This window comes from Peromyscus eremicus, unplaced genomic scaffold (genome assembly GCF_949786415.1).
Source record: "Peromyscus eremicus unplaced genomic scaffold, PerEre_H2_v1 PerEre#2#unplaced_3376, whole genome shotgun sequence".
Lineage (NCBI taxonomy): Eukaryota > Metazoa > Chordata > Mammalia > Rodentia > Cricetidae > Peromyscus > Peromyscus eremicus.
The window spans coordinates 17,659-36,026 of record NW_026737610.1 but is presented as its reverse complement, the minus strand read 5'-3'; the positions used below and the strand labels follow the sequence as shown (position 1 = coordinate 36,026).

At 54.3% G+C, this 18,368-nt stretch overlaps 1 protein-coding gene across 1 annotated transcript; it reads right to left on the bottom strand.

Annotated features, from left to right (window-relative positions):
* Positions 1-497: 497 nt before the first annotated feature.
* On the bottom strand, positions 498-4,705 carry CUNH7orf50 (chromosome unknown C7orf50 homolog; the record flags this gene model as incomplete). The annotated part of the gene is made up of 3 exons (XM_059253205.1): positions 4,646-4,705; positions 4,085-4,350; positions 498-579 (listed from the first exon to the last, which is right to left on the bottom strand). Coding segments are annotated over exons 1-3 (408 nt in total), but the record flags the coding sequence as incomplete, so codon positions are not given.
* Positions 4,706-18,368: the final 13,663 nt, after the last annotated feature.

Genomic DNA, 18,368 nt, shown 5'->3' with positions numbered 1-18,368 from the left:
ACACTTACACTCTTGCACATGCAGATGGCACCGAGGACAAGGAAGGGGTCGAGGGTCCCGGCAAAACATGGGGGAGGGGGAGAGAAGACACCACCACTGTAGGGACCCACAGGCTCCATACCACACAGGACTTCAAGGACAGCCCTCCCAGGCTGCACCTCTGCCCTCAGGGGCCCACATGACCTCCATGTGCACATCCTTCCCCTGGCTCCTGCCTGCTGGATATGGGACCCGATCACTTAGGTGGGCTACCCTCTGTGCAAGGACCCCATCTGTGTGCCTGCCTGCCATGCATAGTCCTTGGAAGACCCAGCCCTATGCAGGTATCCTGGTTAGGTGCTCATCTGCCATGCAGGAACCTTGCTTAGATGCCCACCTGTGCACGAACCCTGTTACCCAAGTGTCCCATTGTCTATTCAGGGCTCCGTGGACCCTGTCACTTGAATGTCCTACTACCCATGAAGGGCCCCACCTTAGCCCGTCTACTGTGCACAGACCTTGTCCTCATCATACATGTTCAGCAAGAGCCACGTCTGCCTCGTCTTCTGGAATCTCCAGCTCTCCTGCTTCTGGGCCCACCTGGGAACCAAGACAGACACCTCAGGATATGAAGGACAGTCCCAGGGGCTCTGGGAGACCAGATCCCCTGTGCACATGTGGTGGCTTAGGGGGATGTGCACCCTCAGCACACCTACTGTAGAGGTACCTCAGTCTATCTGGGATACCTACATTTTTAACATCAGGGATACAGCGTCAACTTCCAATTCTACAATTCTGTTAGTTTACGACTTTAAAGGGAGCATTCTAAATTTCTTGAATTCATTAATTCTTTTTGTTGTTTTTTGAGACAGCCTTAAATAGTCAAGCTGGCTTCCAACTCAGTATGTAGTCAGGCTCATCCCCCTGCCTCAGCCTCTTAAGTGCTGGGATTACAGAAAGTGTGACAACATGCCTGGATCATCTGGATCATTTTTTTTTTCCTTTGCATTTGTGTGTGTGTGTGTGCGTGTGCGTGTGCGTGTGTGTGTGTAAGTATTGCACGAACCTAATTGGTCTTAATAAAAACCCAGAGCCAGATATCAAGGTGAAAGCCGAACGACCAGAGAAGCAGAGCAGGCCACAGCCACCACCTCTTACCTCACCAACTCCTCAGCCTGAAAGAGCCAGAGTTCCTGTCTCCTCCCGCCTTGTATTCCTTTCTCTGCCCAGCCATATCACTTCCTGTCTCAACCTTCCTAGTGCTGGGATTAAAGGTGTGTGATCCCAAGGGCTGGAATTTAAGGTGTGTGCCACCTCTGCCTGACCTCTGCGGCTAACTCTGAAGCTAGCTCTGTCCTCTGATCTTCAGACAAACTTTATTTCTTAGATTACAAATACCACATGGAGGCTTAAGGTCGGAAATCACTGAATCACTCTTGCACTGTACTCGCCGAGGCAGGGTCTCTCCTCCCCCTCTGGTTTTTTGAGACAGGGTTTCTCTGTAGCTCTGGCTGTCCTGGAACTCGCTCTGTAGACCAGGCTGGCCTTGAACTCAGAGATCACCTCTCTCTGCCTCCTGAGTGCTGGGATTAAAGGTGTGCGCCACCACCGACCGGCAAGACAGGGTCTCTTAATTAAACCCAGAGTTTGCCAATATGGTAAGTCTCTCTAGCCAGTTTGGTCTGGATTCCCTCTCTGTCTTCTGAAGATGGAATTCCAGGCAGACCTCCACACTTTTTCCTGAGTTCTGGGGATCCACACTCCGATTGCTCAGCTTCCATGTAAACGCTTTAAGGACCGAGGCAGCTCCTCAGCCTTGGTTATTAATTCTTCACTGATGTTTCTGCCTAGGCCTGTGAGGGTCTGGAGTATGCCATCATTAGCTGGGATTTCCTTGCAGTCCCCTGAATGACTGTGCACGAGCCCCAGCCTACCCACCAGATCTCTACACCCTCCTGGGCAGAGGTACCAGCAGGAAAGGCCTAAGCCGGGGCGGGGGCTTCCACCTCAGGTCCTTGCTCTGGGCACAGGGCTCAAAGGCTGCTCACTGGAGCCACAGTTCCCACCCATCCCAGGGCTGAGCTGGCTTCTACCTACCACCTACTGGAGTGTTCAATCAAGTCCAAGGAGGGACTCAGGTTGTGTGAGGACCCTGGGACGGTCAAGGGATGCGTTTTCTGACTTGTGTTGTCCTGTTTCAAGGTCCCTCCATCACTCCCACATCCTCAGTCCCTGAGGGGCTTCCTGAGAGCAGGAGGACACAGAGCCACGATCAAAGTGGAGGCAGGACACCAGCCTGGGAAAGCCAGCTAGAAGTTACATGCGGACCAGAATCACTCAGGCCGCATCCCAAATGCCTGAAATGGCATGGCCGGGCTAGTTCTGAGCCCAGCGGACTTCAGGGTGGGAAGGAAGTGGCCATCTGTCAGAACAAAGATATCCCCAGGTCTGCCCTGGTCCCCAGCTGCTCAGTGGTTAATTGAAAGTGAGGCTGCACCATCCCCTCTCTGGATACAAAGGTAGAGAATCCAGGGGAACCCAGCCCAAGCATACACAGGGCTCGGGATGAAGTACAGGGACCTGTCAACATTCCAGAGGCTGCAATGCTACCTGGGCCTGCCCGAGACATGGTAAGGCCTACTACAATGAAGGCAGAGTTGGCCACACTGTACTTGGTCTGATTCCCAGAGGGGTTGTGCCAAGGCCCACTGCCCTCTGTGATCTTGCAGAGGGTTCTGGGACCGAGGCTACCTCTGGCATATGAGCTATGAGCGGGAATCTTCTACCCCATGTAGAAGGTACCCTCCTGTACCCTTGCCTGCTATATGAGCCAGAGGCACCAGACAGCAGGGCCAGGAGGAACTCTGGACAACACAAAACGGAAGGCCACTCCCTAGTTCATGGGTTCCATCACCCCTTCATCCCTGGAAACCTTGGCTGACCAATCACAAGGACTCCTGCTAGAGCCCCAGCTTCGGAGTGAAGGACAGCCTCCTGCCTCTGCAGCTCCTGCAAAGCCACCTCTCCACAAGGCTCTATCTGGTCCGTTTGATCTGCCTAAAAGCTGACCTGACTCAGAGACAGGCCACTCTCCTCTGGCCACTGTGGTTGCCGCGATGCCCATCTCTGTGTGTGGCTGCCTGCGTAGAGGCTGCTGAGCCCGACCACTCAGCCCTGGGAAGAGCGGTTCTCTGGGGACCCACAGTTCCTGTGAGGCTCCAGCTGCCCGTCCCACAAGCCAAACTTCTCTCAGCACCTGCCCAGTGTGATGGTTAACACTGTCAACTTGATAGGACCGACAACGGCATAGGAGACGGACCTCTGGGCACACCCGTGAGCGAGTATCTAGATGGGGTTAATGGAGGTGGGAAGGCCCGCCCTGAATGTGAGTGGCGCTGTCCTATGGGGTTCTGGACTGGACAGGAAGGAGAAAGTACCAGCATTCATTTCTGTTTTCTGCCACACGTGGATGCAATGTGACTAGCTGTGTCCCCCTTCTCCACCACCATGAAGTGAGGCCCCAAGTAAACCCTTCGTCCGGTGGGCTCCCTTGTCAGATGTCTCGTGTTAACAAGACCACCCGGGAAGGAGCTGGAACATGACCAGGGGATAAGGACACGTATGTTCTTCTGCCTGGAACTCCAGTTCCCGGGAATCTGACGCTGTCTTCTGGCCTCCATGAGCATATGTGTACACACACACACACACACACACACACACACACACACACACACACACACACTCAGAATTAAAAATAGAACTAGTCTTAAAAACAAAACACCTGGGAAGATTCCTAGCTAGGGCTTCACAGTCTGTAAGGCACTATGGCTCAGGTATGTGTCCTCCCTGACTTCCAGAATACCTGTTTTCAGTGTCTAGCCAAGATCAGAGTGTGCCTGCAGGCCGGGCATACAGTGGCCACAGGACACCTCCCCAGGGTAAAAAGAAGAGAGGAAGTGCCTGAGGGCGGTTCTGAGGACACAGAACAGGCAGGGCAGGGGCCTCCCCAACACCAGTCGAGGGGTGGCTGGGCCGGACCATCCACTCATTCCCCAGAACCATGCAGTGGCAGAATGTTCTGGATTCAGCCCCCGGCAGTACTTACCCTTGGAGGTACTCCAGGGCCAGAACAGCCGCCGAGGGCTTGGCTGCCAGGGTTTGGCTCTTGGCTGTCTGAGCCGCAGCGATGCCCGCCTCCCGCAGGCGCTTTTTCTCTTCCTTTTTCCGTTCCTTCTTCAATTTCCTTTCCAAGACCCTTCTCTCCTCTGGGGACAGCTCAGGGCTGGCCTCCTGCACCTGAAAGTCAATGACAGGCTGTCGAGGCAGGCGTGGGTGCGGCCCCAGGACGGTATGCTGCCAGCCCACCCTTCTCTATTCACAGTCCACAAGAGGCGTCAAAGACGTCAGACGTGGGAGGCACGTGCACGGGAGAGTTTGGCTCAGGTGCCGGATCCACCCAACAAGTGTCAAGTTGCACAGAGTCCACTCCTTCAGTTTCCTGAGCCCTGTGCAGTGACCACAGCAGCCACCAGAGGGCAGCAGTCCCACGGACACCTTGCCTGTTCTTTTCTGACAAATCCCTGGCGGCTGGCTGGTCTGTTCTGAAGACCCAGGTGGGGGCTGCCATGATCTCCACTGCTAGGGACCCCTCTCAGTGAAGACCCACACAGCGGGAGCTCAGCTGTGGTGGGGCACTGGCCTCCTGAAGCACCTCTTTTGCTGGCATCCCGCCAAGGAAGCCCAAGCCTGCCCCAGCCCGCGCCCGCGCCCCCTCCCCGCAGGAGCAAACCCGAGGATGGCAGTGTGGAGTCCTTCAGCCAGCACGGTCAGGCCACTTTGTCTTTCCTGGAAAAAGCATACCCAGTACTGACTCTGATCTCGCTGCCAGCCCGGAAAGGGCGTGGGGGTATGGGGAGGAACCCAAGTACACTACCCTGGCCTTTCCAGGAAGGGTGAGCTCCCCCATGATCCCAGGTTTCCGTTGGTCCCATCCCCCAGGAGAGAGTAACATGATACAGCAAACAGAAGGCTCCCTCCTCCCCGGGAACCCCACACCCACAGTCCAGTCACAGGAGACCCACATGTGCTCAGATAAGGGCAGTTCCTCCTCAGTCCACAGAGAAGGGACGACAGGGCCTCAGGCAGCTACAGCAGGGCATCCTCCCCACACAGGAGCCTTCGCCTGGGGCCCAAGGCTTCCCTCCCCAGTCACCCTATACTCCCTCAGCTGGAGAGGTCTTGATCTAAGGAGGCATTGTGGGGAGGGTGCCTGAGGGCCCTCTGGGGACAATATAAAGAGCCTTGGGGGTTAACTTGGGCCCTGGAAATAGAAGGGAAGCCTGGTTGCCCTGGTTACCAGCTCCGGCAGGCTCTGGCCAGCTCCCTGCTTACTGCCTAAGTCCCAGAGGCTGTGTGTGTGTGTGTGTGTGTGTGTGTGTGTGTGTGTGTGTGTGTGTGTGTGTTTGAGTGTTGTATAAACAGCAGCATTGAAAACTGCCCCGGGGCAGGTCTGCCTCTGACCCCACAGGCACGTGGGCGGCACCGCACCACCAGGGCCAAGGTCCAGCCAGGGAACAGGCAGGGCAGTGGAGCAGTTAGATGGATGAGCTGGGGGGAAGGTGGGAAGCATCAGCCTCCCACTGGACATAACCTCAGCACTCCCCAGGCCCAGGATCCTGGTCTTGGCTTGGGGATGCTGCCTGCTGACTCTGGGGTGGAGGCCATGTCACACATGTCACACAAACTAGAAGTCTCCTGGGGTTCTGCAGCCCGTGCCCTCCAGGAAGGAGGGCCATGGTCCCTGGACTTAGTTGGTGCAAGAGAGACAAGGTGCCTCTGAGAACATAATGGTAGAATCCAGTCTGCTCCGGCCACTCTCTGCAGCAGACGCTCAGGAACCTGACTGAGACAGGTCTGCATGCGGCCCTAGCCAACAGGCAATCCCATAGGTCAGGACTGAGTTCACCTCGAAGCTACACTTGGGTTCCCACCCCTGTCCCTGACTGGGAATCAGATAGCCATACTGCAGTCTCTTGTTACACAACTTCCCCATCTTCAGAAAGTACAAGAATAGATTCCCACTTCTGCTGCATGGGCTCTGACTCCTCTCTAGAGACCCCGCCATGCTGCCGTCCGTGGTTTTACAACTCTTCTAACCCAGCCCTTCCTCCAGAGTCATCGCTCTCAGGATCCCCCTTGACTCTAAGGTCTCAGGGTCATCCCCTCCCCAGACCTAACACTGCCCCTCCACTGGATCTCTGAGGGAGATCGTGCTGGCCCCTGTGAAGTCTGGAGAGGGAGGGAGGTCCATCTGCAGCCATTGGGTTAACTGCTGTCACTGTCTGTAGCTTGGGATTTGAGAAGGGAAAAAAGACACATCAAAATTAAGGCAATGGGAGCTGGGGCTGTAGCTCAGTTGGCATAGTGTTTGCCTGGCAGGCAGGACCCTGGGTTCTAATCCCAGCACTGTATAAAACCAGGCAAGATGCAGCACGCCTGTTACCCTAGTACCCGGGAAGATCAGGAGTTCCAAGGAATTCTGTCTCCAGCACATCAGGGCTGGGATTACAAACAGGCGCCTCCACGGTTGGCTTTCACATGCACTCACGGGCTCCAACTCAGGGCCTCACGCTTGCTGGACAAGCATCTGACTGACAGTCATCTCTCCACCTCCCGTTTCTGGCTTTTGTTTGTTTATTTTGTAGATTTATTTGTGTAAGTGTTTTGCCTGCATATATGTACGCACACCACATATGTGCCTGGGGGCCCTCTGAGGTCGTGGGTGACAGATGCCTCGGGACTGGAGTTATGGATGGCTGTGATCATGTGGGTACTGGGGGTCGAACCTGGGTCCTCTGGAAGAGCCACAGGTGCTCTAAACTGCTAAGCCACCTCTCCAGCTCTCTGGTTTTGCAAGAGGGTCTTGACATGTGGCTCAGGCTGGCAATTACGCCTGTCTCGGGAGCCCCTGGAGAGCTGGGATTAGGGCTACCACACTCAGCCCCCCTCCCCCTTTTAAAGACTGGGGTTCATGTAGCTCACACTTGCCTTAAACTCACTGCAGAGTGTTGCACGCACATGTAGTAAAAAGGCAGCCACAGGGCTGTGGAAATGGCTCCGTGGTTTTGGAGCGCTGGTTGCCCTTACAGAGGACCTGGGTTTGGTTCCCAGCACCCACACAGCGGCTGGCAACTATCTGTAACTGCAGTTCCAGGGGGTCCAATGCCCTCTTCTGAACTCTGTGGGCACTTATGTAGTGCACATACAAAACATGAACATATATAAAATAAAAAGTCTGAACAATAATTTAAAAACAACCCACACAGTGCTGTTGCTTCAAGAACAGGGACCACCCCAGACTTCTCATGCAGCATCTGAGCATTTCCTTATGAAATGCTTTCCTATCCTGTATTAAGTCATGCCTCCTGCAGCTCCATTTCCCTTTAGAAATGGCACTAATTCCACTTTCAAAAAACCAAGGGCCCTGTGCACTTGGTTCAAGCTGAAAACATTAAAAAAAAAAAACACACACAAGGTCCCCAGAAAGCTGATTTGACGAAAACTGATTCCTGACTTGGGGAACTTGGAGGTGCTCTGTCTGTCCCATGGCACACTGGGGACACTTGGCTGGGCGTCTTGTCATCCCTACCAAAGCCAAGAGGCAGGGAGCAAACCAGTTGTCCTTTGTAGGCTGATACTTTGGGGCCACAGCAGAATCAGCAGCTCCTCCCCCCGCAACAGCACACATTTGGGGTTCCTCCATCCACATTTGCATGGTTTACACTCATGGTTTATGCTGATCTGGGGCTGGGGGAGCAGGCAGCCTTAGTCCCGTGCTGACAGGCAAGGCTGGCTGGGCCACTCTGGGGACTGGGAAGGAAGCTGGACCGGCACCCAGCAGCCTTAGAAGCCAAGATTGCCTGGTCTCACACCAGGTGTGTCTGCTCAGGGAAGTGGCTATTGTCACTCTCCTGGTTTCCACTAGACCCTGGAAGGCCTGGAAAGGCAAGGGGAGAACAGGAGGGCCCATGACAGGGCACTGGCCCTAGCCTGAGTTGTGAGAGAAGGTCCTCATTATCCCCAAGACTCAGGGACTCAAGAGCTCTTGGATTTGAGGACAGGTTCCATGTACATGACTTTCCACAGCTGGAATACTCGGGTCTATCTACCTGCTGAACAGCATGATGGGGGTGGGGGTTAGCTGGCAGGATCTGCTTCAAGCCGACCTGGAATTATAAAGCCCAGGCTAGCCCTCACCTGGAGGCAATCAATCCTATCTCAGCCTCCCCAAGTTCTGGGAGTACATATATACGCTCTACCCAAAGGTGTTCAAGAATCACGACCCGCCACTCTGGGCCACACAGGTAACAGGAACCTGGGCTGTTTGTGCCTGTTGCAAAGGGAGGCGGCTTCACTCTATCCACTGCCTGTGAGCAGGGGCATCCAGGTGACCTGGTGTTTTCTGCCAGCTGAAAGACTCTAGGTAGCATGCCACCCGCCCCCAGTCCCGCCCCCACCATTACCAGGTGGTATGCAAACCCAGGATCAGTCTCGAACCCAGGGCAGCTGCATGGGTTTCACTCTAGTTACTCACAGGAAGCCCTGACTGAAACCTGACTGCTTTGAAGCCTCAGGGCGTGAGGAGACACACAAGAGTGGGTGCTGCAGCACACCCCAATCTTCAGGGACCCAGCCATTGCCTCAAGCCCCTCCCCTGGGTTCCAGGTCAACAGAGGCCCTCTGTGCTGGAGGCAGAGAAAGGGCCCATTGCTCTTCCCCAAACTCACGGGACAAAGATGTTCTCCCCTTTCCAGAGCTGGAGGAATGGAGCTGCTGGCCCTGGCCAGGGTGTCACCTGTGCGGGTGAAGGAGCGGGACCACCGACCCCCATCGGAGATGTGTGCAGGGGCTGGTGTGACTGGGGTATATTCTCCTGAGAGGGATTTGTGCTGTCCTGGGCCCCCAGGCAGTGAGCACCGAGGTTTTTTGAACATCCTTTGGGTTGGACGTCTTGGAATTATGGAGGTGGTTGGTGAAGGCCCTGAGGGGATTTCAGCAGCTGCCAAAAACTGGGCCAGGCCACTTAACTGTTAGCCCATACTTCTCTCCGGAAAAAGTCTACCCAAGGCGGTGTTTCTACAACAGGACACCTTCAGCCCAGCTGATGTGCTCAGCATGGGCTAAAGCAGGGCTTGCTCTCTCTCCATCCCCACAGCCCAGCAGCGCTCTAGATACACCGTTCCAGGCTCAAGAGCCACAGAGTCCCAGGGACCTTCCGTCACTCGGTATGCTAAGTGCACACTCCCTGCTTGCCACACTTTCATTTTTCAAAACTCAGCGGAACTAAGACTCAGGAGGACTGAGAATCCAAAGATTGGCTGGGATCTGCAGCAAGTCTGTCTCAAAAATAAAACACCCCAAAGATGAGTTGCATGGCTCCAGGTCCAGTGCCACACTGCTCTTTGGGGTCCTCTTCCAGGAGAAGGTGAAATGACCCTGTCTTGTCCCCACCCCCTCTACGTGAACAGAGCAGCTGCACTGGGCACACAACTGAGTGGCAGGGACTCCAGTCATTCATTCACACACAGGACAGAGTCCCAAGGGCACAGTGGGTGGGCTGACGGACAGAGCCCGGCACCAGGTCAGACCTCTACCATATACCCAGGTAGTGTCCCTGTGGTTGGAGGGTGGTCCCAATACCTCTGTACCTGTTCACCGGCCACTGGGAAGGCTGCAGGTGTGGCCTACAAGTGACAGTGACGTTTGAGGGAAGGTGTACCTGGCGTCACTGCTGCACAGAGGAACCACGGAATGACCTGCAGATTCCACTCAGGAACGTACTACACTGCTGTAAGTACCCGGTGGTCTGCAGACACGTCTGTGGGCAGTGCAGGGGTGGACACCGGCACAGGCAGGCATATGTGAGCTCCTGGAGGACAGGGACAGTGGCTCTGTCCAGCTCTGCACAGCTGGGCTCTTGCCCCCTTGGTGCCAAGGCAAGGGTGACATCTGCCCAGGGATTCCCTTCTAGAAATGACTTTTTAAATATACAAAGTACCATGTGCAGACATACAAAATGCTACTTAAACTCCATATCAGAGAATACAAAGATGTGCCCAGGCACCCCTGCTTCCTCAACGAACTGAATGGTGGAGCTGAGGAGCAGATTTGGGGCTCCACCTGGGAAGTAAAGACGAAGGAGACTGAGCTATGACCAGGTGCCACGGGACCCAAGAACCCGCAGTGGTGACACTGTCACTGGCACCAGGCCCAGGTTCTGTCCAGGCCACACCCCTTCTGCAGTCATGGCAGAAACACCATATGCCACTTGGAAGTTCAACACAGACAGGTTAAATAAAACCTGACCTTGACCTCAGGCTGAAGGTAGGAGATTCTGGACCCCAGAGAACCACTTCTCTCCCCACCTGAACAAGCCACCTGACTCGGGCTGACTGGCTGCGGTGACAAGGTGACAAAGGTCCCATCAGTTTTCTAGGCACCATCCTCCCCCGCTGCTCTCTCACAGCCTGCCACTCACACGTCCATCATCACTGCTCGCCCAGTCCCATCCCGGGAGCAGACAGGCCTCAGGAGCTTGAGTGAGCGGGCAGGACTGGAGGTTTGGTTGACTGGGATGAGGGGCTGGCCCCAAAGATAAAAGCCACCACCTCTGTCCCTCTGCCTGAAGGTCACAGGAACTGGTCCAGTAGCTCAAGCTCTGGCTCAAGTTCAAATGTGAAGCCCGATGCATCCATGAGAGCAGCTCCTGGGCCCAAAGCAAGTACAGAACCAGAAAACCCTGCCACCTGAATTACACGTGTGTGTGTGTGTGTGTGTGTGTGTGTGTGTGTGTGTGTGTGTGTGGTGACGGACACACACATACACGCAGGGTGCTAGCTAGGCTCCTACCCAGATCTACTCAGAAGCAGTAGAAAGCAGTGAACAGGCACGGCAGAGGGCCCTGCAGGGCGGGCTAGGGAGACCAGGAGGTCTCTGATCGGACCCCCACAGTAGGGGACCCTGAAGGGAAAGAGTGCGGTTCTGAGGCAGCAAGGAAGCGGCACACAGCTTTCTACACAGGCGAGCATGACAGAACTCTCTGCAAAGGAGGGAGGCAGGCGGAGGGGTCAACCTCTCACTGCCGCTGCATACAGAACTGAGCGTCCCCAGTGCAGGAAGAGCCTGCTAGCACAGATCCTCTGCACCGTGCGGAGGCCACACTACAACCTCGGAGTTGAGGCTCAGTTTCATTTGCTCAATCTCTGCTGCAGTCTGCCCCCCTCACCCTGGTTGAGCGCCCCTTTTAGGAGATGTCTGAAGAGGCTGCTCCGGCCCTCTCGTTTTGTATCCCGCTGGCCAGTGGGCTTCTTTCTAGCCAGGGCCAGGTACCCCTTCTCTAGAGCTTCACGGCTTGCCCACCACCAGAGATGGGTGCTCCCACACGCTGGCCTGGAGCTCCTGGTCCCACAGGCCCCACCCCAAAGCACCCTCCAATTCTGGTTGAGCCTGTTGGCTTTCTCTGGTACAGTGACTGTGTCCACACACAAAACCACCTGGTGGACTCCCAAATGACATTAGGCTCATAGAAGCTTTTTTGCTGTGCCCAAGGAAGGCCATTTCTCCCGCTACAATGGGCCTAGCAACACTGGTCAGACGGCTCTGCTCACCCGTGGAAGGTGACTCCCTAGGAATCCCAAACTGCACTGTTTTTACAGCCGAAATGTGACTACAGTGCTGGGCCAGCCAGGGCAGAGATGACCAGAACACAGAGGCACCAGCGCAGTGCATGTGCACAAACACAGACACACACACAAACACGCACACACGATCCTCGACAGTTACTACTAGTTTGTTTGTCCCGATCTTGCTATTTTAATGGAAACCGGAAAAGCTTGAAAAGCCCATTAGGCAAAGTGTGCAGTCACCCAAGGTACGAGTGCACACAGCTGCAACTGTACACAGTAAGACTGTCAACACCAGGCTCCTGCATTGGCTGGGCAGCCTGTGAACACAGACTACAAAGTCTCACCTCAGGGCCCTAACTTCACCATCTTCACCCTAGACTTCAGAGGTTCCTGGAGAAAGGCACATCTGGGCTGTTGAGAGGGCTGCAAGAACATCTGCACGTTGGGATAAGAAACAACAGTCTACTGGAGCAGGCAACAGCAGAATCAACATCACATATGAATGTCACTGTTTGTCATTATACCTGTCCCAGTGTTCACACGTGGTTTTTATTTGAGTCGCTATTTCTGGGTTAGGGACCTGCACACACCGCAAACAGCCCCAAGTGCCCAAACCGTGGGTCGGTTAATTGGGCAAGCCATATCAAAGCCAGTGGGTCAGTACCACGGAGAGCAGGGCCCTGGCTGCGGGCAGGGAGCGGAGCTGTGGGGACACCCGGGCGACCTGGCGTGGCTGCAGGGTGAGGCGCCACCTGAGCCTCAAGGTCACCTGGCGCCGCCGGCACCCGGCCACGCACTGACCTCGCTGGACCCAGGGCGCTCCACAGCAGAGCCCCAGACTTGACAGGAACCAGATCCAGGCGGTGGACAGTGAAGCAGGCGCGTCTGCGCCCCTAGCATGTGGGCGTGGCCTTTGCCAGCGCATGTGCCCTTACGGTGGGGCTTGCACTTACAGTCGGGGATGTGGATGGCCGCATCCAAGGGCAGGCGGGGCTGTGGCTGGGATGAGTGCTGTGGCAGCGCCTCCCTCCCGTTCCAGGACGCTGGGGATCAGCGTTCCATAGCTCCAGACACATGATTTGCAAATTAAAACACGGGCGGGGTGGAGAGGCTCTCAGCAGTTGGGAGCACTTGCCAAGATGTTCTTGCTGAGAGGACCGGTTTGGTTTCCAGAACCCACAACCACCTGCACTTCCAGCTCCGGGGATATGTGTGTACACACAAGCGCACACGTGCGTGCACACACACACTGAATGAATGAATGAATTAATGAACAAACCAAAAAAGAAAGCTCAGCGATCCTGCCTCAGTCTCCAAGTGCTGTCATCACTGGACTAAGACACCTTGCCGGGTGCTCACACAAGGACAGTAGGAAATGCCTTACAGTTGGTGGTTAAGTACACGCTGCACTTCCATACTGACGACTCTAGACAATATTGAAGACAATGTGGAGATGCACCAAGGCTCAGGGCATGCGATGGAAGAAGAAAGTCTGCCCCCAAGGCCAGGAGGCTGGGCTCTATTCCTAGAGCACTGAGAAATCCTCCTACTGCAAGGCTGCCAGGAAGCAGGGCTGGCATATCTGGAGAGATGTGGGAGGAATCTGTGGCATCAGAGCTGGCCACAGCATCCTGCTCCAGTGGGGACTCGGTGGGCGTTACCAAGACCCTCTGTGCTATTTTTCCAACCAGGAAACCCCTAACTAATACAAAGCCTGTCGCCACATCTGGCTTTTCCTTTCCTTTTCTTTACATTTTAAATTTTCTTCTTAGATTATTTCATGTGTGTGGATGCACTGCCTGAATGGAAGTCAGAAGAGGGCATTGGATTTTCTGGGGCTGGAGTTACAGGTGGTTGTGAGCCACAACGTGGGTGCTGCGAACTGAACCTGGGTCCCCCGTAAGAGCAGCTGGTGCTCTCAACAGCTGAGCCATCTCTCCAGCCCCTTGTGGTTTTTTTTTTTTTTTTTTTTTTTTAAGATTTATTTATTTATTATGTATACAGCATATATGACCGCAGGTCAGAAGAGGGCACCAGATCTCATTACAGATGGTTGTGAGCCACCATGTGGTTGCTGGGAATTGAACTCAGGACCTCTGGAAGAGCAGTCAGTGCTCTTAACCTCTGAGCCACCTCTCCAGCCCCCCCTTGTGGTTTTGTTGTTTTGTTTGAGACAGGCTTTTTCTGTAAAACCCTGGCTGTCCTGGGACTCAGACTAAGTTGGTCTCGAACTCACAAGGATCCACCTGCCTCTGCCTACCAAGGCGTGTGCCACCACACCTGGCTTCCACTTGGCTTTTGTTTCCATGTGGGTTCCAGGGACTGAACTGAGGTCACCAGGTTTGCATGGCGAGAGTCTCACTGGTCCAGGGTCTCACTATTTCTTAAAACATTTATTTACTTACTCCGGCAGGGGTGGGTGGTCAGCACATACGATGGCCGAAGAACACACGCCATGGGGAGTGCGTTTCAGAGGGCAGAGGGTAACTTAAGGGAATTAGTTCTTTCCTTCTACGATGTGGGTTCCTGGGATCGAATTCAGACCTGGTGCCAAGGGCCTTTACCAGTCTTCTTTGCTGACCCTGGTCTCTCTTTAGCTTAGGATAGCCTCAAACTCAAAGCAATCCTCTTGCCTGCACGCCCAGCAGGAGCTGAGCACAGTGAAGCTCTCTGCATACAACCGAGTGCTGCTGAAGGGCACTAGAATCAAGCTGGGTTACGTTTCAGTGTGTGGTTAAGTTTCAGTAAGCCCTGTCCAAACCCTCTCAGAGCTTCCGGGAGCAGTAAAACTGTTAGGAGGGGCTGGGGATGGCTCACAGACAGGCGCGGCGCTGGCTTGGTGGACCTGAGGACCCAGGTTTGAACCCCCAGGGTCTTAGTTTCTTCTCCTGCTGTGATAAAATACCCCAACAAAAGCAAGAGGGCTTATTCTGGCTCACAGTTCAAGGTCAAGTCCATCACATCAGAGAGGTCAAGGCAAGAACTTGAAGCAGCTGATAACACTGCATCAGGAAACAGCGAGAGATGAATGTTCAACTCCCTTTCTCCATTTACACAGACTGGTTCCCAGCCATGGAATGTTCCTGACCATCTTCTCACAATTAACATACTCAAGACAATCCAGAACAGGAATGTCCAGAGGCCTGTCTCCCAGTGACTCTAGAGCCTGTCAAGTTGACAATTAACACTAACCATCACACCTGGCATCCAAGTAAAGAGCAGGGCATGGTTTACTCGTTAACCCAGTACTGGTGTGGGGACAGGAAGATCCCTGGAGTTCTCTGGCCAGCCAGCCTAGCCTAATTGGTAAGCTCCAGGATCAGGGAGTGTACTGACTAGTTTTACATCAACTTGACACAAGCTAGAGTCATCAGGGGAGGGAGCCTCAATTGAGAAAATGCCTCCATAAGATTTGAATGTAGACAAGCCTGTAGGACATATTCTTAATTAGTGATTGATGGGTGGGGCCGCTCATGGGCTGGTGGTCCTGGGTTGTGTAAGAAAGCAGGCTGAGCAAGCCATGGGAGCAAGCCAGTAAGCAGCTCCCCTCCATGGCCTCTGCATCAGCTCCTGCCTCCAGGTTCCTGCCCTGCTTGAGTTCCTGTCCTGACTTCCTTCGATGATGAACAGTTCTGTGGAAGTGTAAACCAAATAATCCCTTCCCTCCCCAAGTTGCTTTGGTCATGGTGTTTCATCACAGCAATAGTAACCCTAAATAGGACAGGGAGAGACTTTGCACCAAAAAACAAGGTGCAGAGAGATTGAGAAAGACACCAGATATTGACCTCTAGCCTGCACACACACGTGAGTGCACACACATATGCTGGTTGAGGCTGGACCACCTTCATGGCAGCCCACCTGCCTTGAACACTCCACAGGCCCTCTGAGGGAGCCACCTCGAAGGATATCATAGCCGTGACTGTTTAATTCTAGATTAGTCGGTAGTCATTTTCACCAGCTTGGAGTGGAGCTGGTAGCCCAGAGGATGGCCACTATCAGTGCACACAGAATCTTTCCTTTGTGTGCCGGACTGTCGTGAATGGTGCCAGCACACGTGCCTCACCCCTTTACTGACTCAGCAGCTCATGTGCAGCAATGGGCTCCAGCCGAGGCACCTCTAGCGGGCTTTTCCTGCCTGTTTTTGATCATTCACCGAGTGGGCAGCGCTGGTACCATGAAGAGAAGACAGGATGAGAGATGGCCAGGCACAAATGACAAAAAGCAGAGGTGGCGGAGACGAGGAGAGACCTCAGAAGAACAGAGGCGGACCTAAAGAACGATGGCTTTGAAGATCAAGGGACAAGAGCCGGCAGGCTGGCGGTGCTAAAGGAGTGCCGGGAACTGCCAGCCTTACGGGCACACGAGCTGCAGCCACTGCTTTGGTGACGGTGGCTGTCTGCTGGCTCTACGTCTGCTGTTGAACAGCCATTGCAAACGCCCCCTTGACCTCTGGAGCTCAGTGGCCTGGCTGCCCTGCTGCCCACTGGCGGCCTTTTGCTCTTCTTTCAGCCTGTGGCTGCATGGGCAGTGGGTTTGTTTGTGTGTGCGTTGTTGTGTAGGCCTGAGATGGACAGCGGGAGTCTCAGATCGCTCTCCACCTTATTATTTGAGTCAAGATCTCTCACTTGGGCCTAGAGCTCATCAACATGACTAGTCTAGCTAGCCAGCTTGCTAGGAGATCCCATCTCCACCTTCTTTTCTTTTTCTTTCTTTCTCTTTCTTTCTTCTTTCTTTCTTTCTTTCTTTTTTTTTTCCCCCCAAGACAGGGTTTCTCTGTGTAGCTTTGCTCCTCACTCTGTAGCCCAGGCTGGCCTTGAACTCACAGAGATTCGCCTGCCTCTGCCTGCCTCCTGAGTGCTGGTATTAAAGGTGTGCGCCACCACCGCCTCCACCTTCTTAATATAGGGATTACAGGTCATGCCCATCAGGCACTTAGTGGGTGATGGGGATCTGAACTTGGGTCCTCACACTTGTACAACAAGCACTAAATCCACTGAGCTGTCTCCCCAGTCCCTTACTGGGGCCCAGTGCCACAGTACCAGGGGGCAGTGAGCCTGTCTCCCACCTGAATGACTAACTGCTTATATAGCTAGAGAAGGACGCTGGCCCTGATCACAGCAAATCTGACTTGCAAATGAGGCCTCTATTTGCACCAATCACAGGCATGAATGTCTCTTTCAACGTAGGTCCAGTGGTCCATTTGCTGGGGACCAGGAGATGTGCCCTCCCTCCGCTTAAGGGCAAATGGTTACAGTGTCATCTAGAATTCACTTAGCCTTACGATAGCAAAAAGTCTGGTACAAGCTGTTCCCAACAGTGTTGCCTTCAGGAGCTTCCACCTTTTGCTGTTGTTTGGTTTTTCAAGACAGGGTCTCCCTGTGTAGCCCCTGGCTGTCCTGGAACTTGCTCTGTAGACCAGGCTGGCATTGATCTCAGAGATGCGCCTGCCCCTGCCTCACAAGAGCTGGGATTAAAGGCATGTGCCACCACTGCCCGGCAGCTTCTATCATTTGAGAGTTAAACTTAAAGCAGTCGGTGCTGCCTTCAGGGTCTCACCGGGTCCATTTGACTGACAGTCACTTTGCTCAAGGCAGCCTGGCAAACAAGGGCAAACCCAACAGCGGCCAGTTAGGGAGTCACATTGCCTATACTCCAGCCTTTGTTAGTTTACAGGGAAATGAACATCTTACGGGACTTAAAGAGCTTATCATTAACACTGTTAGTGTTACGCTTTCTGCAGTGTTAAGACCTCACCTACCTACCCGGCAAGAGCTCCAGCTTCACTGGAGCCAACCCAGAAAATCAACTAGCCCACCCCTGTTATGCACAAAGGCCAGCTCCACCACTGACCACAGGAGTGAGGTTTCCAAATACAGTTTCATGGGCACTCGATGGCCTCTGAAGGTTCCACTTTCCTCCAAGACAAAGTGTTGGAGGTGGGTTAACCTGCAGCCCCGTGTGTTTTTCATCAACCGCTGTCCTTCCTCTGCTCTGCTGAACTCTGAGCTGGAATGTTCCCTGTCACTCAGTGCAGCAGAATGGCCAGGAATGACAGAGGCCCAGGCAGCAAAGGTGACCCTTTGTGGATCTGTGCATCAGACAGTGACACACAATGGCATTTGGGACCTGGAGGTATCCCACCCTCCAGGTGAGGAGACTGTCTGTGCAATGGTGGGGCCCCTCCTCTTTGTCCCCTACCTAGCAGCAGTGAGAGTGGCCTGAGTGGCCCTGGCTGCTGGGGAACACTATCTCTGGCACACAGACCACGGAAGGACAGACTGCGGGCGAAGACAGACACATACATCTCTATTTTTAGCAACTGCCAGCCGGAAAACCACCTCCTTCTGCTTCTCTTCTCTCTAGCTGCTACTGCTTATGCCTGCAGCAATCTGTGGGGGCCAGAATGCCCGGTCCCTAAGCAGCAAGGCTAGGGCAGGCTTGTCCTGGGCAGAGCTCTGGAAGCCTCAGGCTAGGGAGGGGCAGGGGGAGGCTATGGGAAGCAGGGCTCCCAGGGCTACAGGAGAAAGGCTTGGTGTATTCCGGCAGGACCCCATGGCTGGTTGCTGCCACCATACATGCAGGCAAACTTCTGCTGTTCCTGGAGTTTCCCCCACAGCTTACAAGCCTGTAACTAGGGCTCCTAGAGGGCACTTGGTCAGGGTAGACACTCTGTTAGCCACAAGTCCCGGATACTCCAGCCTGTGC